The sequence below is a fragment of the Loxodonta africana genome, chromosome 2 (genome assembly GCF_030014295.1).
Source record: "Loxodonta africana isolate mLoxAfr1 chromosome 2, mLoxAfr1.hap2, whole genome shotgun sequence".
NCBI lineage: Eukaryota > Metazoa > Chordata > Mammalia > Proboscidea > Elephantidae > Loxodonta > Loxodonta africana.
The window spans coordinates 150,878,223-150,900,156 of record NC_087343.1 but is presented as its reverse complement, the minus strand read 5'-3'; the positions used below and the strand labels follow the sequence as shown (position 1 = coordinate 150,900,156).

The 21,934-nt window shown below is 42.5% G+C and overlaps 1 protein-coding gene across 1 annotated transcript in view; it reads left to right on the top strand.

Annotated features, from left to right (window-relative positions):
* Positions 1-18,521: 18,521 nt before the first annotated feature.
* Positions 18,522-21,934, top strand: part of CDC23 (cell division cycle 23) — a 42,833-nt gene continuing 39,420 nt past the window's right edge. The window contains exons 1-2 of the mRNA XM_003404519.4: positions 18,522-18,713; positions 18,801-18,873. Of these exons, the coding sequence (XP_003404567.1) occupies positions 18,553-18,713; positions 18,801-18,873 (234 nt within the window). The 5' untranslated portion in view covers positions 18,522-18,552. The remainder of the gene's footprint in view (positions 18,714-18,800; positions 18,874-21,934) is intronic.

Genomic DNA, 21,934 nt, shown 5'->3' with positions numbered 1-21,934 from the left:
AGTCAGAATCAACTCTAGGGCCCCTAACAACTAACAACAACATAAATACACAGCTAGTCAGTAATGGAGCTGGACCTCAGACCCAATTCTGCCTGAGCCTAGAGCCCAAGTCCTTGGTTACCATGCTCTTCTGCCTCCTGAGAGGGTACTGCCCTTAGCACATAGAGAAAACTCATGGGTTATTAGATCCATGATCTTATCTGCCTTAGTCTCATCATAATTGACATAAAAAGCTGTTGCATTTTCTGCGTGAAGTCTAAAGCTCAAAATGAGAGAACAGTGACTGACACATAGTGTTCTGTAAGTGCTAGCTACTATTACTATTAATATTGCATTGTACATGTTCCTTTCTGGCAAGGGGAAGTCCTGGTCTATTGCTAACAGTGGGAACTTAGAAGCGTTCTTGAATGATGAGACCTTGGGGTTGGGACTGGGAAAGTTAATCTAGGAAAAAATGAAAAGTGAGGGTGGGGATGTTGGAGCTGGGGCAGGAGGCGAGAGGGCAGGGAAAGCAGCTGGCTGAAGGCCAAACTCCACTTTGCCTTTGGTGTGGCTGCCCCTGGGGGTCTGGGGGTAGGTTGTGGATAGCCCCTCTACTCCTGATTGGTCAAGTCACCTTGCTTTATCCTTTATTTCCTCCCTTTTGGGGGTGATGCGGAGGCTGCATTTTGTGGTTACATAAAGCTTCCTGGAATTCATCCATGAAAAGGGGAAGCGTGTGTGGTCCTGGCAAACAAAGATTCAGGGGTGAAGCAGTGAGTGAGCCAGAGTGTTGGTTGTGCACCAGTGACAGCACCCATGGCGAGGCCCTAGGGTCAGGGTGACTTGGGTGTAAATCCCAGCTCTCCCACTTAGTAACTGTGTGACCTTGGGCAGGTAATGTAACTGCTTGAGTCTGAGTTACTTTTCTGTAATGAGGGTAGGTACTGATACCTAGTGGACAGTTACAGAGGAGCTCAGATGGTGCAGTGGTTAAAGCGCTCGGCTGCTAACCAAAAGGTCAGCAGTTCAAACCCATCATGGGAGAAAGATGTGGCCATATGCTTCCATAAAGATTTGCAGCCTCGGAAACCCTATGGGGCAGTTCTACACTGTCTGACAGGGCCTCTATGAGTCTGAATTGACTCAATAGCAATGGGTTTGGTTTGGTTTGGGGTAGTTATCTTTTTCTGAGGATTTAGTAAGATTGCACATTTAAATGCTTAGCATAAACCCAGTGCCTAGTGCCTCATAAATGATAACTGTTATTATTGTAATTGTTTTAAGTGTTATTAAGGTTTGAGGTTCTCTCTGCCTGATGCTGGTGATTCCCCAGCTTCCTCCTCTCCTTTCTGTTTTCTCAGTCCTGAAAATTTGGATCAAATCCTTCCATGTGACTCTTGATTCCCCTGGGCATTCCAGTAGGGCCAGGCCTTCTGGGACCCCTGGGGAGCTCCAGGACACTGGGAAAGATTTCCTCCAAGACTCTGGAACAGTCCTTTTGTTCCACAGTCCAAGAAGGGCTGATAAAAGCCTTATCTGAGTTACATTCCATTATGGGATTAAATCAGACTTGCTCTAGGGCCTTCTGGCTGCAGCTCTTGGTTATTTGCCTTTGGCCCAATCTGAGGTCATCACACTTCTTTGGGCCCAAGGCACAGAGGCTGGAGAGAGGCTGTAACAACCATTCAGGATTAGTTTTAATTAGTGAGCACTGACTAAACATAGACGCCAGCAACACCATGGGGTGCAAATAGGGAGGCTGGGACACTTACCTAGCCAGCTCTGATCTGAGGCAGCAAGTGACAGGCTCCATAAGGGTAATCCACAGGGATGTGGAAGATCAGCAAAAAGAGATCAGTGAGGCCAAGGAATAATTGTGTGCTCAATTGTAGGCAAGTTACTAAATTTCTGAGCCTGAGCTTCTTCGTCTGTGATCTGGGAACACTAAAGCTCACTAAACGCAAACCGAACCCATTGTCTTCAAGATTACTACATAAAGTTAATTTGTATGGAAATGTACTGGTTAAAAATACAAGTCTTTAGAGATAAATCTGGGTTTGAATCCTGGCTTGGCCACTCATTGGCTTTGTGCCATTGCAGTTAACTTCCCAGAGCCTCAGTTTCCTTACGTGTGGAAAGGAGAAAATAATACTTCCTTCTCAGGGTTGATGTGAGGTTTAGAGAAAATTAGGCATATAAAACATTTATTGTCTGCATGCATGTGAGTGTGCAAACACACACACACACACACACACACCTGAGAGCTGCTCAATAAATGGGAGCTCTTATGATTGTTTGTCTTAGGGTGGTAACGATAGGGGTGGGTTTAGTGTTCTTGTTCACCTCTCCAGGTTAGAGAGATGGGGAGAAGATGTACTTTCTCTTGCTGAGGTCCTGTGTGTGTGTGTGTGCATGTGCATATACGGGGGGGAAGCTTGGGAGTTTGCATGTCTCCATGTGTCCTCTGACAAAAGGAGCCTGAACTGAGCCAGATGCCATCAACTAGCCCCTCAGGGAGGGTCACGAAGACACCTCCAGCATGATGTCACCATCAGGGAGATATGTTTGTGGGACCTGGGTCAGCCTGGGACCAGCTCAAGAGTGAAGAGCAGAGTGGGGAGGGAGGAAGGGGGATTTCATTAACCTTCAACGTCTAGTCGGGCCTTGGAGCAGGCAGGTCCCAGTTGTAAGCTGTCTGGGGAGGCCGCCTAGAAACATGAGGCCTGTATGCTCAGCAGCCAGACTGCCCCAGCAAAGGCTGAATCCCCCGTGGGAGGGGTAGGCTTAGGACTCCCAGCTTGTCCATGTCTCTCAGCTCCAGCTCTTTCATCTTTTTTTTCCTCTCTCTCTCTCTCTGTACCTAGCTCCTGGGTCCCTTCTTCTCCCCTACATCCTTTTTTTTTTTCTTTGCCATTACTCTCAGATTTACTGTGGTTGATTTCTTCCTGACCTGGGCTCAGCTGGAAGTCTGGCAAGTGTGAAAGACCCTGGTCCCTTTGCCTGTTGGAAATTCAAATAGTCTTCCTGTACCTACTGTGCACACGGCATGATCTCATCTTTTCCTCAAAACAACCTTGAGAGCAAACGTCTCTTAATATCCTCCTAGTCCAGTTGAAGAAACTGTCATTCTAGAGATAAAATAAATTGCTCATGGTCACTTGGCTAGGAAGTACATGAAGCAGGACTTGAACTGTGGTCTGTCTGACTCCAATGCCCTGCATTTTCTACCCACTCTGAGTTCAGATAAAGAGGTCCTCAGGCCTGAGCTATACTTCCTATACTCATGGACTCCAGAGAAGTGTGAGACCTGTGCTGTTTTCTCAGGCAGCGACCATAATCCCACTGAGTGGCCTTTCTGGAGGCCAACTGTATGACCTCGAGAAACAGCAGCTGTTATAGGGGTCTTTGTTGTCTTCCCTCAGGTGGCAGGAATCAGGCACTGATCTCACAGGAGAGGGTATGGTCAGAGTGGGGATTCTTCCTTCCAAGTTTTGAAGGGGAGTCCAGAGGTTTCTGGATAACATAAGCAAAATGAAATAAAAATGAGGAGGCAACAGGTTACACTGAAGTGGTACTAGTAGACACCTCTTGCTTTTGCGTGGTTAGGAGCCTGGGCCTAGGAGTCTAGCTGACCTAGGTTTGAGTACCACTCTGGTTCCTGCTTCTTTGGGTTACCTTTTGCAAGGCATCTAAGTTCTCAAAGCCTCAATGTTTTCATCTGTAAAATGGAAATGATAATAGCACTTTGTTGTGAGGATCAAATGATATCATGCACGTAAAGCATTTAGCCTAATACCTGGAACTCAGGCAACGTTAAAAACAACACTGGGTTAAAAATAGACAACTGTTAAAATGTTCTATATCTTGATCTAGGTAGTGGTTATATGGGTGTATGCACATGTAAAAAATCATTGAACTATACTCTTAAGATCAGTGTACTTTTCACATTTTATTATATGTCTTATGCCTCAACAAAAAGGAAATTTTGTGGGTCAGGGTTGGTAAAGTGAAAGAGTTCAAATTAGAAAAAAGACTTTGCAACCTAAAATGTAGGGAAAAGTGTATTTACTTTACAAAAATATGGTTTTCCCCTCCGGATTTTGTAACAATCAGTTTTCTTAAACATGTAATTTGTTGTGATCTCTTTTATTTTTTCAAATAAATATACATATTTTTTAAAGTAAGATACCCCACTCTTCAGTAGGAGCTCGCCATGGAACCCTTTTCCTGACAAGAGAGAAAGCAGGAATTTCCAGGTTGGACAAGGATAGGGCCAAACCAGCTAACTCAGTGGTGGGGCTAGCCTACCCTCCTTCCTCAGCCCGCTGGAACCAACTGGGCCCTGCCTTGGCTGGCCTGGGTGTGAGGCATGTGGTCAGGTCATCCTGTGGAAAGGGAATATCTGGCCTGCATGATGGGAAGCCTGCTGAGATCAGGCTCAGCCTGTTGCCCCTGCACAGGGAGCTCCTGCTGGAGCATCTTCCCTGAGATGAAGAGGCTGAGTATTATATATTGAATTGTGCCCCAAAAAGTTATGTTGAAGTCCTAACTCCTGTACCTATAAATATGATCATGTTTGGAAAGGAGGTTTTCTTTTGTTATGTTAATGAGAGCATATCAGAGTAGGGTGGATCCTAAACCTAATCACTTCTAAGTGGTGTCTCACAAAAGGAGCAGACTAGACACACAGACACACACAAGGGAAGAAACCACAGATGCATCAATAAGCAGCTAAGGAATGCCAAGAATTGCTGGTGATCACCAGAAATTAGGGCCCACAGAAGGAACTGACACGTCTAAGACCCTGATTTGGAATTTTAGCCTCCAGGACTGTAAGAAAATAAATATCTGATCTTTAAAACCACCCAATCGTGGTATCTTTTGTTATGGCAGCACTAGACAACTAAGACATTGAGCAATACAACGATGTCAGCTTGATCAATTCTCCCTTTCTACCAGTTCTTAGCAGTGACCGTGACGGTGTTGCATCCTTAGGGGGACTTTATTGCATAATAGGGGTGGAGGACACTGGGAAGGGGGGTACCCAAGCTGGTAGCCCCTGATGAGTAGGACTGGGAGTGAGACCTCCCATTACACCCCAGGGCTATTACCTTAGGGAGATGGAATTGGACAAGCCTGCCTTTCAATTATGCAAAGAAAGGGCTTTTCAAGTAAATTTCCATTTAAGCATGAGCTTAAATGAGTGAAGATGGGGCCGTAATAGCTCTGATGGTCATCACGGCTATTAAAAATACATTTTTCCCTCTGTGCTCAGGCTGCCTTGTCATCTTTCCATCATTTATTCCCAGAAGACTGTGACTCAGCCTTTCCCAGGCTTCCCGGGGGGTAGTTAACTTTGATCCTTAATTTTCAACTTTTTAATCCTTCAACATATGTGGAGGAAGAAGTTTACATGCATTACAGAGCCCATGAGTATATCTAAACCAGTAAACCAGACCAGTTACTGTTGAGTCAGTTCCAACTCATGGCGACCCCATGTGCTCTGTAGAGTTTTCATGGCAATGACCTTTTGGAAGCAGATGTCTAGGCCTTTCTTCTGAGGCACCTTTGGGTGAGTTTGAACTGCCAATCTTTCAGTCAGTAGCCAAGTGGTTAACCATTTGTGCCACCCACGGACTCTTTGGGGGTATCTAAAATATGAAAAAACCTGGAAGTCAGTTGGGGATGGAATTGGGGTCTGAGTAATAGTAAAAAGCACCCCGCTCATTGGTCATTGCCCACAATGCTCTCTCTTTAGACCACATTGTGCTGGCTGCTCTGGCTCACTCTCTGCTTAGGTCCTTAGACATACACGTTTTTTTTTGTAGATCAAGGCCCTCAAAAAATGCTATCTCTGCTGTTTGGATGCTTTTCCCCCTGCTCTACCAGGATGACTCCCACTTACCATCCAGATCTCAGCTTGAACCTAATGTCTTCAAGGAGACCTTCTCTGACCTACTCTCCCACCCCCAGACTGGGTTAGGTTTTGCATTGTTTATCTAGTGCTATATAACAAGCTACTGCCAAACTTTGTGACTTAAAATACCAATCATGTATTTGCTCCTGATTCTGTAATTTTAGCTGATTGCAGTCTTACCTGGGGTCACCTCTGTAGCTGCAGCCAGTTGTTGTGCTGGCTGGATGCTATCTGGTTCTGAATGTTGTTGTTTTTAGATGCCTTTGAGTCAGTTCTGACTCATGACAACCCTATGTGCAGCAGAACGAAACACTGCCTGGTCCTGCACCATCCTCAAAATTGTCATGCTTAAGCCCATTTTGGAGCCACTGTGTCAATCCATCTCATCGAGGATCTTCCTCTTTTTCACTGTCCCTCTACTCCATCAAGCATGATATCCTTCTCCAGGGACAGATACCTCCTGATAACATGTCCAAATTATGTGAAATGTAGTCTTGCCATCCGTGCTTCTAAGGAGCATTCTGGTTGTACTTCTTCCAAGACGTATTTGTTCATTTTTTGGCAGTCCATGATATATTCAATATTCGCCAACACCACAATTCAAAGGTGTCGGTTCTTCTTCAGTCTTCCTTATTCATCGTCTAGCTTTTGCATGGATATGAGGCGATTGAAAACATCATAGCTTGGGTCAGGTCTCATTCATATGTCTGGAGACTCAGTGAGGATGACAGCAACAGCTGGGACAGCTAGACTATCTGGGAGCAAATAGGCAACTGTCTCCATAAGGTTTCTCATCCTCAAGGAGGCTAACCTGGGCTTCTTTACTTTGTGTCTTCAGGGCAGCAAAATGGTGAGAGTTGAAGCTACAAGACCTCTTGAGATAGAGGCTCAGAGCCCCATAATGCTTTTCCACTGCATTCTATTGGCTAAACCAAGTCACAGAGCCAGCACAGATCAAAGGCAGGGAAAATAGATTCACCGCTTGATGGGAGAACGAACAAATCTGTCTTGGAAGAAGTACAGCCTGAATGCTCCTTAGAAGCGAGGATGGCGAGGCTTCCTGTCACGTACTTTGGACACGTCATCAGGAGGGACTAGTCCCTGGAGAAGGGTATTATGCTTGGTAAAGTAGATGGTCAGCAAAAAAGAGGAAGACCTTCAATGAGATGGATTGACATGGTGCCTGCAACAATGGGCTCAAACATAGCAACCACCGTGGATGGCACAGGACTGGGCAACCTTTCGTTCTGTTGTACATAGGGTTGCTGTGAGTCGGAACCAACTCAATGGCACCTAACAATTTGACGGGAGGAGCAGCAGTCACATTGCAAAGGGGCTCACATCCAGGGGTGGGAGAACTTGTGTGGCTGTCTTTGCTCACAGCCTAGCATAGGCCTCCTGTTGTAGTTCCCTAAACTTTTCCTTCCCTGCACTTATCATACCCATTACCAAACCAAACCCATTGCCATCAAGTTGATTTAATTCCAACTCACAGAGACCCCACAGGACAGAGTAGAACTGCTCCATAGGGTTTCCAAGGCTGTAATCTTTAAGGAAGCAGGCTGTTAAATCTTTCTTCAGTGGAGCAGCTGTTGGGTTCCAACCACTAACTTTTCAGTTAATAGTTGAGTGCTTAACCACCATCCCACTAGGGTTCTTCTGCACTTATCATAACTATTATTTAATAATTCCTTGTGTGTTTATTGTCTTTCTCCCTGACTAGACAACAAGGTCTGTGAGTATAGAGATTGACAGTCTCCCAGGGCTTGACGCACAGGGGCTAAACAAATATTTGTTAAATGAATGGATGGTTGGATGAATGAATAAATAAATAAATGAAAGATAAGATTCCGGGAGTTCCAAAGATACAACATAGGGCTTTGAAGGTAGTCCTGGGTTTGAATTCTGAGTCCATCACTTCCTAACTGGCTGACCTTAGGCAAGTTGCTTAACCTCTCTAAGCCTCAGTTTATCTTTTAACCAAACCAAACTCACTGCAATCAGGTTGATTCCAACTCCTAGTGACCCCATAGGGTTTCCAAAGCTGTAAATTTTTTTAAAAAATAATTTTTATTGTGCTTTAAGTGAGAGTTTGCAAATCAAGTCAGTCTGTCACATATAAGCTTATATACACCTTACTACATACTCCCATTTACTCTCCTTTTTAATGAGTCAGCTGGCTCCCTTCTTCCAGTCTCTCCCTTCGTGACCGTTTTGCCAGTTTCTAACCCTCTCTAACCTCCCATCTCCCCTCCAGACAGGAGATGCCAATACAGTCTCAAGTATCCACCTGATACAAGTCAAAGCTGTAAATTTTTATGCACGCAGACTGCCACATCTTTCTCCTGTGACGCTGCTGGTGGTTTCAAACTGCTGACTTTTCAGGTAGCAGTTGAATGCTTTAACCACTGTGCTGTCAAGTTTCCTTCTTTATCTTTAAAGTAGGAATAAAACTAAACCTCACCTTACAGTCCAGTCTTAATTATGAGAATTCCAACTCCATGTTCACTCTTTCGCCTTTTCTTTGTGACTTCTTGGTTTTTCCTACTCATCTAGGTGAGGGTTGCTGGTTTCCTTGTTTTAAAGGCTTTGCTGCCACTCCTAAGCGTTGGAAACTGGGCTTTCAGGGTAGATAGGATTCAGGGTACACATCCCAAAGTCACCAGGAGTCCCTTCTATACAAGCCACTTCCGTAACACTATCAGTAGCTGGAAACCAGTAGTTCTCAGCTGTGAGTGATTTTGTCTCTCAGGGAACATTTGGCAATGTCTGGAGACATTTTTGGTTTTAACAATCTGGGGGCATGTTTCTGGTGTCTGATGTTGCTAAATATCTTACAATGCATAGGGCAGCCTGCACAACAAAGAATTATCTGCCCCAAAGTTGAGGAGCCCTGTTGGGAACTGACTGTTCTTTCAGTCCTCACAAGGTCAAGAATTGACAAGTTCTTCCTGACGTTAGTCAGCCCTCCCCCTCCTTTGCCTCTCACATCTGGTCTCTTGAAGCTTTTGAGCAACAGCTCTATTTAAGCCCTTTGAGAAGTCAGGGGAGGGAGGGAATGACTCCATCTGTCGGCCGAAGCTAGGATCACAGCAGGAGGAGGCAATGGAGTCCTTTCTGGGAAGGGCCTTAGGTATGTCAGCCTTGACCTGACCTGACCACATACCTCAAGGGCAGCTGGGGAACTTTAAGTGGAGCAGCTTGTGACTAGATAAAATTGTTAATGAAGCTGTCATGTGTGACAAGCTTGGGGTTAGGGTCTGGAGTTTTACTTACCAGTTAAAATGCTTTCCTTCTTATTCTTTTTTAAAATTTGTGAAATATATATTTATATTACATACAAATACAAGTATACAAATATATATACAGTATAGAGTATGTAAGTACAGTTTAAAGAATAATATTAAAGGAAACCTTCATGAACTACTACTCAGGTTAATAGAACATTACCAGTTCTTTAGAATCCTCCTGTGACACAGTTACACCGTCAGCTCTATTTTCTCTTTTCCTTTGCTTTTTCTCTTCTCCTCCTTTTGTGCTTTACTGTTTTCCTGTTAAATAATTCCTTCCTCCTTTTTTCCCCTTCATTCTGCCACATTTTATTGCTGTGAAACCTGGAGCAAGACACCTTAGCCTTATGGGCTTCTGTTTCTTTATCTATAAAATGGGTATAATAATAGCTATACCTGGAGTCCTCGCGTGGTGCTCAACTGTTAACCAAAAGGTTGGAGGTTTGAGTCCACCCAGAGGCACCTCAAAAGAAAGTCCAGGAGATCTACTTCTAAAAAATCAGCCATAGAAAACCCTATGCAGCACAGTTCTACTCTGACACACATAGGGTTGCCATGAGCCAGAATTGACAGAATGCCAACTGGTAATAGCAATCCCTACCTCACTGGCTTATTGAAAGCTTTAATGAGATAATGTTTGTGTAAGGGTTAAATGAGATAATCTGTGTAAAACCTTAGTAACAACCGTGGCATACAGTTGGCACTCAATAAATAGAAGCTGTTTATATTTTTATTATTTTAAAATGAATTCTACTCTAGCAGAAGAACTCTGTAGTATAATGGAAATAGGCATGAGTTTTGGATTAGTTTTTGTGTATGGTGTGAGGAATGGGTCCTATTTCCTTTTTTTGCAGATGGACATCTAGTTTTACCAGCACCGTTTGTTAAAAAGATTGTCTTTTCCCCATTTGAAGGACTTTGGGCCTTTGTTGAAAATCAGGTGACTGTAGGTTGGTGGATTGATGTCTGGGTTCTCAACTCTGTTCCATTGGTCAGTGTATCTGTCGTTGTACCAGTACAGGCTGTTTTGACTACTGTAGCTGTATTCTTCTTCAATAATGCTTTATTTATCTGGGGCCTCTTCCCTTTCTGTATAAAGTTAATGATTAAGTTTTTCCATCTCTTTAAAGAATACTGTTGGTATTTGGATTGGGATTGCACTGTATTTGCAGATTGCTTTGGGTACAATTGATATTTTCACAATGTAGAATCTACCTATCCATGAGCATAGTATGTTTTTCCATTTACATAGATCTCTTTTGGTTTCTCGCAGTAGTGTTTTGTAGTTTTCTTTGTATAGGTCTTTTTCATTCCTGATTAGATTTATTCTTAAGTATTTTTTTTTTAGGGGCTATTATAAATGGTATTTTTTTCCTGATTTCCTTTTCCTCATTCTCTTTATTGGTGTATAGGAATCCAACTGAGTTTTGTATGTTTATCTTGTATCCTCCTACTCTGCTGAATATTTCTATTAGTTCCAGTAATTTTCTTGTGAAGTCTTTTGGGTTTTCTATGTGTAGTATCATATCATCCACAAATAGAGACAGTTTTACTTCTTCATTCAATTTGGAGGAAATAGGCATGAACTTTGGAATCAGAGAGACCTAGGTTCAAATTATGGTCCCAACATATACCCGTAGTGTGAATTTATGCAAGTAATGCAACCTCTTCATCTATAAAATGAGGGTGATGATACTGGCAGTCAGTAATCAACTACATAGGGTTGTTGTGAGAACGAGAAGAAATGACTTATATAAAGGGCCCAGTAAACAGTGGGTGCATAATAAATGTTCATGTTTTATGCATAATAAATGTTTCCCTTCCTCTCTCCTTTTCTTCCTTTTTCTTCTGATAGAGTAGATTTTCTTCCCAAGAAGGACATGAAGGGTAACTGTGTGCTTGTGGTAGTTTCTTCTGAACCCTGGATTCAGTTCAGCAAGTATTTATCCTTCCCCCACCAGGTGATTAGGAGCACCTTCCTGGCTACTGTGCTGTTAGGCCCACAGCACCAACTCCCTTGGAAGAAATGAAGTTCTAGGGTCATCTTCCTTCTAATGTTGGATCCCCGGGCAAGGGATCCTGGATGGGCTATAGGTATGGGCACAGCTCTGATCTTGGAAACCAGTCTCTTGGGTGTGGAAGTCACATACTAGGTGAGCTTGGCTCTATGTCCTTGTGCAGAATTAAAAGGGAGCATCTTGACCAGTACATAAAGACAACAGGGGCTCACTCACAAGTGAAGATACAGTCTATAACTGTAATGCAGGCATCTGCAATGGAGCAGGAGACTGGGACTCTGGTCTCCAGTGACCTCTCCTCCACTTCATGGGACCTGGTTAATAATATGCAGAGGGAAGGGTCCTGGTTGTAAAATAGGTGAGTTAAGAGGAGGCTGAGATCTTTGATTTTTGAATGGAGCCTTGTTTATGGAGGGACCTCCCAGACTTCCACTGAGAGGAGCTGTTCATCTCAACCATAACATGCCTTCTGCAGTTCCTCATTACCTCATTATCTTTTTTTTTTTAATTTTCTTTTTATTGTGCTTTAGATGAAGGTTTACTGAGCAAATTATTTTCTCATTAAACAACTAATACACATATTGTTTTGTGACATTGGGTGCCAACTCTGCAACATGTCAACACTCTCCCCTTCTCAACCTTGGGTTCCCCATTGCCAGTTTTCTGTCCTTTCCTGCCTTCTCATCCTTGTCCCTGGACTGTGTGCCCATTTTGGCTCATTTTGTTTTATGGGTCTGTCTAATCTTTGGCTGAAGGGTGAGCCTCAGGAATCACTTCTGTACTGAGTTAAAACGGTGTCAGAGGACCATACTCTCACGCTTTCTCCAGTCTCTGTCAAAGCAGTAAGTCTGGTCTTTCTTTGTGAGTTAGAATTTTGTTCTACATTTTTCTCCAGCTCTGTCCGGGACCCTCTATTCTGATCCCTGTTAGAGCAGTCAGTGGTGGTAGCTGGGCATCATCTAGTTGCTGTTGGTTTCAGTCTCAGGGAGGCTGTAGTAGTTGCGATCCATTAGTAGTCCTTTGTACTAATCCCTCCCTTGTTTCTTCGGTTTTCTTCATTCTCCCTTGCTCCAGATGAGGTGGGACCAGTGGGGTATCTTAGATGGCCACTCACGTACTTTTAATGACCCAGATGCTACTAACCAAAGTAGGATGTAGAATATTTTCTTTATAAACTATGTTACGCCAATTGAGTTAGATATTCCCCGAGATCATGGTCCCCAACCCTCAGCCCAGTAATTTGGTCCTTCAGGGAGTTTGGATGTGTCTATGAAGCTTCCATGACCTTGCCTTATACATGTTGTGCTGGCTTCCCCAGTGTTGTGTACTATCTTACCTTTCCCCAAAGTTACCACTTACTTATTGTCTATTTCGTGTTTTTCCATCCCCACCCCTCCTGTCCTTCCTAACCATCAAAGATTGTTTCCTTTTGTGTATAAACCTTTTGATGAGTTTTTATGGTAGTGGTGTCATACAGTATTTGTCCTTATGTGATTGACTTATTTTACTCAGCATAATGCCCTCTAGATTCATCCATGTTGTGAGATGCTTCGCAGATTCATCATTGTTCTTTATCATTCCATAGTACTTCATTGTGTGCATGTACCAGTTTGTTTATCCATCCATCTATTTGTGGGCACCTGGGTTGTTTCCGTATTTTTGCTATTGTGAACAATGCTGCAATGAATATGGTTGTACATGTGTCTATTAGCGTGACAGCTCTTATTTTTCTAGGATATATTCCTAGGAGTGGGATTGCTGGATCATACGGTATTTCTATTTCTAGCTTTCTAAGGAAGCACCATATCGTTTTCCAAAATGATTGCACCATTTTGCATTCCCACCAGTGTATAAGAGTTCCAATCTCCCCACAGCCTCTCCAACATTTGTTAAATTGTTTTTTTTTTTTTTATTCGTGCCCCCAATGTTGGGGTGAGATAGCGTTGAGACAGGTAATGTTAACTGTGCCTGTGGCTGAACAAAAGAGCTGTTATAAAATTATCATCTAGAAGCTGGGTAGACAGGAACCCACCCTATCAACATGAGATAAGACTGAAAAACCCATGAATTACTATCTCCTTCTTAGTATTTTTCTAGTCCCCTCCTCCTTTACATGCGCAGAAGAATGAAGTGTGACTGCTGTTTAACCTTCCTTAGCCCTCCGAGGACAGCAATGTAGTGCTGAAGATCAAGTGTGCTTGCACTATATTCAATAATAAGTGATGCCGAGGACTTCCGAGAGGACTCCATCTTGAATATCAGCGAGTTCCATCTTAGGTTCCAGACTGCAAAATAAATAACATACACCGCCATTCTGAGAAGTGCCCGACCTTTGAAAGAAGCTCACTAAATATTCATTACTCTGTTGTCTCCACTGAAGCTACAAGCCCTAGCCTTGCTTCCCTTTTGAGTCAGTCTTTTGGAGAGGCTTAGATCCTTGCTGACTCCTTTTGCTTGACTCAAGCAAAATAAAGCTTGCTGAACATAAAGTTTGTCTTCCAGGTGTATTCTTACTCGGGAAAAGACAAGGACCCTTTGTGTCAGATTGGCGATTGGTAACAGTATCTCATTGTAGTTTTGATTTGCATCTTTCTAATGGCTAGTATATCACTATCTGTCATGGATTGAATTATGTCCCTCCAAAAATATGTGTATCAACTTGGTTAGACCTTTATTCCCAGTACTCTGTGGTTGTTCTCCATTTTGTGATTATAATTTTATGTTAAAAGAATTAGGGTGGTCATGTTTATTGCAGCTCTGTTTACAATAGCAAAAAGCTCGAAGCAACCAAGGTGTCCATCAACAGATGAATGGTTAAATAAATTGTGGTATATTCACACAATGGAAAACTACGCATCGATAAAGAACAGTGAGGAATCTGTGAAACATTTCATAACATGGAGGAAACTGGAAGGCATTATGCTGAGCGAAATTAGTCAGAGGCAAAAGGACAAATATTGTATAAGACCACTATTATAAGATCTTGAGAAATAGTATAAACTGAGAAGGACACATACTTTTGTGGTTACGAGGGGGGGAGGGAGGGAGGGTGGGAGAGGGTTGTTTACTGATTAATTAGTAGATAAGAACTGCTTTAGGTGAAGGGAAGGACAATACTCAATACATGGAAGGTCAGCTCAACTGGACTGGACCAAAAGCAAAGAAGTTTCCGGGATAAACTGAATGCTTCAAAGGTCAGCGGAGCAAGGGCGGGGGTTTGGGGAACATGGTTTAAGGGGACTTCTAAGTCAATTGGCAAAATAATTCTATTATGAAATCATTCTGCATCCCACTTTGAAATGTGGCGTCTGGGGTCTTAAATGCTAACAAGCGGCCATCTAAGATGCATCAATTGGTTTCAACCCACCTGGATCAAAGGAGAATGAAGAACGCCAAGATTACACGATAACTAAGAGCCCAAGAGACAGAAAGGGCCACATGAACCAGAGACCTACATCATCCTGAGACCAGAAGAACTAGTTAGTGCCCGGCCACAACCGACAACTGCCCTGACAGGGAGCACGACAGAGAACCCCTGAGGGAGCAGTAGATCAGTGGGATGCAGACCCCAAATTCTCATAAAAAGACCAGACTTAATGGTCTGACTGAGACTAGAGGAATCCCGGCGGTCATGGTCCCCAAACCTTCTGTTGGCCCAGGACAGGAACCATTCCTGAAGACAACTCATCAGACATAGAAGGGACTGGACAGTGGGTAGGACAGAGATGCTGATGAAGAGTGAGCTATTTATATCAGGTGGACACTTGAGACTGTGTTGGCATCTCCTGTCTGGAGGGGGGATGGGAGGATAGAGATAGTTGGAAGTTGGCAGAATTGTCACGAAAGGAGAGACTGGAAGGGCTGACTCATTAGGGGGAGAGCAAGTGGGAATATGGAGTAATGTGTATATAAACTTATATGTGACAGTCTGACTTGATTTGTAAACGTTCACTTGAAGCTCAATAAAAGTTAAAAAAAAAAAAAAAAGGATAAGGGTGGGATTGTAACACCACCCTTACCCAGGTCAGATCCATGATCCAACGTAAAGGGAGCTTCCCTGGGGTGTGGCTTGCACCACCTTTTATCTCTCAAGAGATAAAAAGGAAAGGGAAGCAAGCAGAGAGTTGGGGACCTCGTACCACCAAGAAAGTAGCACCAGGAGCAGAGCGTGTCCTTTGGATCCTGGCTCCCTGTGCCTGAGAAGCCCTTTGACCAGGGGAAGATTGAGGACAAGGACCTTCCTCCAGGGCCAACAGAGAGAAAGCCTTTCCCTGGAGCCGACACCCTGAATTTGGACTTCTAACCTACTAAAAAAACTAGAGAGAATAAATTTCTCTTTTTTAAAGCCATTCATTTGTGCTATTTCTGTTACAGCAGTACTAGATAATTAAGAGACTATCTTTTGATTTCTTTACTTTTAATAAACCAGAAACAAGATCACTCCTCCCCTCTAACTCTCATGGAGGCAATCTGAACTCCAATTGGAGATTATCAGAGGTAACGGATCTTGGAAGTCATCTTGCCCAGCTCTGTCATTTTATAAGGGGGAAACTGTCATTTTACAAGGGTAAATCTGGGGCCCAATGGGGTGGGAGTGAAGGAGTGGGGAGATTTGCTCAGGTGTATTTAGATCATGGCAGAGTTCAGCTCTTTAGGATCCCAATCTGGAGTCCCTGGGTGGTGCTAACAGTTAACATGCTTGTTGCTAACTGAAAGGCTGGTGTTCGAGTCCACCCAGAGATGCCTCAGAAGAAAAGCCTGGTGATCTACTTCCCAAAAATCAGCTGTTGAAAACACTATAGGTCACAGTTCTACTCTGATACACATGGGGTTACCATGTGTTGGAATCAACTTGACGGCAACTGTTTAGATCCCAATCTTGGGCTTCTTTGAGGTGGCAGCTGTGTATCAGGGGAAGAGGCTTGAACTAGAAATGTGGAGTCCTGGATTCTTTAACTCTGATAGCTGGGTGACATCTAGACCATGCTCTCTCTTCCCTGATAGAAATAACAGTGGCTACTAAGTGCACATATTTCTAATCCTCATAACAACTCTGTAAAATAGCTATTATTAGCATCTGAAGGTTGGAATAATATCTACCTCACAGGATTCAATAAGATAACTTTTGAAAATGGTTTCTAAATAGACAAACATACAAATAAGGATCATTAATTTTTATCACCCTAATAATGTAGTGGAAACATACTGGCTTTAGTCAGACAGAATTTAAGGTCACCTCAGGTAAGTTTCCTGAGTCTCTATTTTCTACTCTGTAAAATGGGGATAATGACACCTACCTTGCAGGGTTGTCATGAAAATTGTTGTTGTGTGCCATGGAGTTGATTCCGATTCATAGCAACCCTATATGGCAGAGTAGAACTGGCCCATAGGGTTTCTAGGCTGTAATCTTTATAGAAGCAGATGGTTGGGTCTTTTCTCTTGAAGAGCTGCTGGTGGGTTAAAAAGGCTGGCCTTTCAGTTAAGGGCCCAGTGCTCCTTGTCAGGAGAATTAGTGATCAAATATGTAAAGATCCTAGCAGGGCGTAAGTGCTGAAGAATAGCTTACATGTATCTAGTGCTGACCATGTGTTAAAATTGTTTTAACACTTTACATGTACTACCTTGTTCAATTCTCACCCCAACCTAAAGCCAGGAATTGTTATGATCCTCATTTTATCAATGAGTTACCTAAAGGACATAGAATAAATGACTTCCCCAAGGTCAAAAACCAGTAATGGTAGAGTTGAGGCTTGTATCTAGGTAGTCTGGCTCAGAGACCACATTCTGAAGCTCTATACTCCACTGGCTCACAATAAGTATGGTTGCACAACTACATGAATATAACAAAAACCACAGAACTGTACTTTCAAATGGTAAACTTTTATGGTATATTAATTACATCTCAAAGCTGTTATTAAAAAAAGCCATGTGAATTTTTCATTCTACTCAAGGGTACATGTTTATCTTCATATATAAGTAGATTTTCCTCCAAACCTTTCAATAAAATTGGCACTTCATACTGAAAAAAAATTTTTCCAAGAAATTCATCTTGAGGAAATAATACTAAAGAAAAAAATTCATGCACAGACGATCATTGTATTGTAATTTAAAACAATAAGAAATCAGAAATAATATAAATGTTCAACAATAAGCAAATGAAAAACTAAAAGATGATTGTTTATATTGTTAGGTATTATACAGCTTTAAAAATTATGGTTATCACAGCCAATTAATGTAATTGCTGTCAATAAGTTGTACACCTGTAAAAGGTTGCACTGGCAGAAGTTGTGTGATAGATATAATTACAATAAAGACAAAAAAAAAAGAAAGAGTAGCTGCTGAAGCTTGTGTACAACCAAACACCTCATTGGGTTTGGTTCCTTGGTTTGGAGGTTTAGGGTCATGGTTTATCATGGGACAGCTTAGTCAATTGGCCTAATAAGTGGTTAGTGCTTCTCCTCTACCTCCTAGTTTGTTGAATACTGCCTGTGGTCTTAAAATCTTTCAAATGGCCATCCAAAGCACAACAGTTGGTCTCTATTCACCTTGAGCAATAAAGGAAGGAGAGTCAGGAAAAAGAGGAGAAAATGAAATGTGTGGCGAATTGCTGCCGTGAATAAACTGCCTTCTTTGCCATGAGACCAGAAGAACCTAAAATCATTTCTATATCATATAACACTGGAAAAAGGACAAAATGGTTTTAAAAATTACCAAGGGACTTTGTAAGATTGTGTATTACCAGGAAAAGGGCTCTTGGGTTAAAAGCAAAAAAGATTGAAAACACTCAAGTAATGCTTAAGAACAATGGATTTTAGAGTCAGAACTGGGTTCTAATCCAGACTCTGACCTTCGAAGAGTGCTAAAACCTCTCTGAGCTTCTGTTTACATATGGCTACTTTAAGGAAAAACCCAGAGGACACCATGCATCCTTCCTAGACCACATCCTTTGTGATCTCTGGCACATAATTTGCCCACAAACTACATCCTTTCTATTTGTGGTCCAATCACATCACCCCTACGGTGCAGGACGCTCTCCTTTTCCACCCTTTACAAAAGCCCCAGCTTCCCGGTCCACCATTCCTAGTCTCACACTCTTCTCTCCTCCGTCCAGTCGTCTTGGCTTTTTTTTCCTTCCTGGTTCTAACTTTCCCGCCTCAGTAGCTCTTGGCCAATCGGAGAGGTAAAGTTTTCTTTTCTCCCGGCCCTCGCGTGACGGTCGACAAAATCAGATCTTTGATTGGTTCTTCCGGAGCACGAAGCCGCCAATAATAGACAGACCTTTTGGGTGCGGACAGCCAGCTAGTATTGTCGCTGGGGATTGGCTGGAGTGGGCTGAGGCTCGAAAATGGCTGCGGTCGGTTCTGTAGTCCCAGGGGCTGTGACGGCTGCCGTGGTGCCTGTCCTGACAGCGAGCGGTGATTTCTCAGATTTGCGGGAAATTAAAAAGCAGCTGTTACTTATTGCGGGCCTTACTCGGGAGCGGGGCCTACTGCACAGTAGCAAATGGTGAGATGTCGGGTTCGGAAGGGGCCAGGCTTTGGCCTTTGGCCTTGGGGGCTTGTCGAGCTGATCTAGTTTGTGTGGGTGTTCCAGGTCTGCGGAGTTGGCTTTCTCCCTACCCCCGTTGCCTTTGGCCGAGCTGCAGCCGCCGCCACCTATTACAGAGGTAAGGGCATCTTCATAGCGAGCGCTCCGTATCAGTGGAAGGGTGTGCCCCTAGAAGTACTGAGTGCCGCCGGGTCACTGGAGGGGAGCATACTGCTTAGCAGGAATGTTTGAAGATGAGATTAAAATATTTAAAGACCTGAGTGTTTTAAGGGGTTTATGTGTGTGGTTTTGTTGACCCTTGAAGGATTGGTGGTTCTCTTACTTAAGGTGGAGAGATTTTGTAAAGAATTCTTGCCAAAAATACCAACTTTTTAAGTTTTGTAGCCCAATCTAGGCAATAGTCATAACGATGGGAAGAATCAGAGGGTTTTACAACAATGTGAAACTGTTTCTACACTGTTGTCTGAATCTATATAGGAAAATGGCTAAGTGTGTGATCCTTGGATTCAGATGGCTCTGGGTTCAAATCTATACACTTGTGACAGTTGACCTCCAGAGGCTCAGTTTCCTCATCTGCGTAATAATAGTATTTACATTTTGAGATAATGTAAAATAACATAATAGAAGTGCACCAGGTGCATAGGACTTAGTATAATTAGCTATTCCTCATAATTATTTTGAATACGGGTAGGCCCTGATTTACCACGTAGTCGACTTACTGCTAACTGCACTTAGACCTGTCCCAGTTTTGGTTTTTTTGCACAGCTTATCTTTAGTAATGTGTACTACATACAATGTTGCAGCATGTAATTTGCTGATGTTATCGTTCTCAGATATAATGTTACCAACCCTCAAAGATGAAGATCAGATTTATCAAGATACTGATAATAATAATAAAAAAAGGCAATAATAATGAAAACTAAAAAAAAAAAAGTATTCAACTTACATCAGAACCAATTTATGACAGAGTAGTGGTGAATCAGAACTCTGTCATAAATCGGGTACTGGTATTAATAAGGGAGAAATGACATGGTAAGGTGGACGTAATATTCTACTTTCAGATAGATTTGCATTCATATTCCAGTCACATTCTTTACTAGTAGAATTAATGGGGGCAACTGACTTCTATTATCATAAACCAAAACGAGAAACTATTATCTATTGATAATATTAATTGTTGCTGGGTTTTAATGAGGATTAAATAAGATAATAAGGGTAGAGGACACATTGCCCTTACCTAAATTTTTTGAGTCAATGTGATTTACATCTGTCTTACTAACTTTTGCTTTCTTATGCCTGCTTTCATAGTGTCTTGGCACACTGTTGGTCCTTAGTAGGATAAATAATTGTTGAATGAGTTAAATAAAGCACAGTGCCTGTGCAGAGTACTTGTTAGTTGCTGTTGAGTGGATTGAACTCATGGTGACCCCATGTGTGCAGAGTAGAACTGCTCCATAGGGTTTTCAAGGCTGTGACCTTTTGGAAGCAGATCACCAGGCCTGTCTTCCAGGGTGCCTCTGGATGGGTTGGAACCACCAGCCTTTCGGCTAGTACATGAGTGCTTAACCATTTGTACCACCCATGGACTCCTTGTGTAGAGTAGAGCATCAGTGAATACTCCCCTCCCCTAAGGGTTGGTATAATGTATGGGGATTTTACAGACATTGTGGAAGCCTGAGGATTATTGAATTATTGGAAAGTATCATATATTGGTTTGTTTGGTAGCTTTCCAATTGATATGAGGTATATTAACAGCCTCTTTGCTAATTTACTGTGTGTTTAGTGTTTTTGTGTCCTCTCTAAGGAATGTCTCTGAAAGTTGCTAGAAAAACATTTTGATCTATGATTTTTAGACATATCTGACAATTCAGCCATGATCTGGTAAATTTAAACTAGAATAAATCTTAAAACTTTGTCTTTAAAGAGCTACTGAAATGGAAGATTGTTGTGCTGTGCTCAAATCTGTGTGGTTGATGTTTCTTAAAGCTTCCTCTCCCTGTTATGTAAATATTACCAAAGATATATTTAACACCTCTTGCTGTCGAGTTGATTCCGACTCATAGCAAACCTACAGGACAGAGCAGAACTGCTGCATAGGGTTTCCAAGGAGTGGCTGGTGGATTTGAACTGCTGACTTTTTGGTTAGCAGCAAAGCTGTTAACCACTGTGCCACCATGATATATTTATTAGAAATTTTTAAACTTATTATAATCTGTCTTGGAGCTTAAGCTTGTCTGTTCTGAATCTAGGATGTGACTGTCATCAGCTAAATGCCTCTATATGACGTTATATGTAACTTTCAATAGAATATTCTAGGTGCTTCCTTTAAGCAAGAATAAAACCAAAATTTTAAAGGCTATTGTCCTAGTTATCTAGTGCTGCTGTAAATAAATACCACAAGTGGATAGCTTTAACAAAGAGAAATTAATTCTCTCCCAGCCTAGTAGGCTACAAGTTTAAATTCAGGGTGCTAGTTCCAGGGGAAGGCTTTCTTTCTCTGTCGGCTCTGGAGGAAAGTCCTTGCCATCAATCTTCCCCTGAGCAAGGAGCTTCTCAGGCACAGGGACCCCACGTCCAAAGGACATGCTCTGCTCCCGGTGCTGCTTTCTTGGTGGTATGAGATCCCCATGTCTCTCTGCTTTCTTGGCTCTTTTGTATCTCAAAAGAGATTGGTTTAAGGTACAATCTAATCTTGTAGATTGAGTCCTGCCTCATTAATATAATTGTCGCTAATCCCATCTCGTCACACCATGGAGATAGGATTTATAACACATAGGAAAATCACATCAGATGACAAAATAGTAGACAATCACACAATACTGGGAATTGGCCTAGTCAAGTGGACAGATATTTTTAGGGGACACAGTTCAATCCACGACAGCCATGTAGTCCAAGCAGCAAAGGTTTATAGATTGTAAATGTGTTTGAAGAGTTAGGAATATATTTTATGTATTATCTATCCAAACTTACTGCCATTGAGTTGATTCCGACTCATAGTGACCGTACAGGACAAAGTAGAAGTGCCCCATAGGGTTTCCAAGGCTGTAAACCTTTATGGAAGCAGACTGCCACATCTTTCTCCCACAGATTGGCTGGTGAGTTGAATTGCCAACCTTTTTTGGTTAGCAACAGAGCGCTTTAACCACTGTGCCACCAAGGTTCCTTGTATTATATCTAGC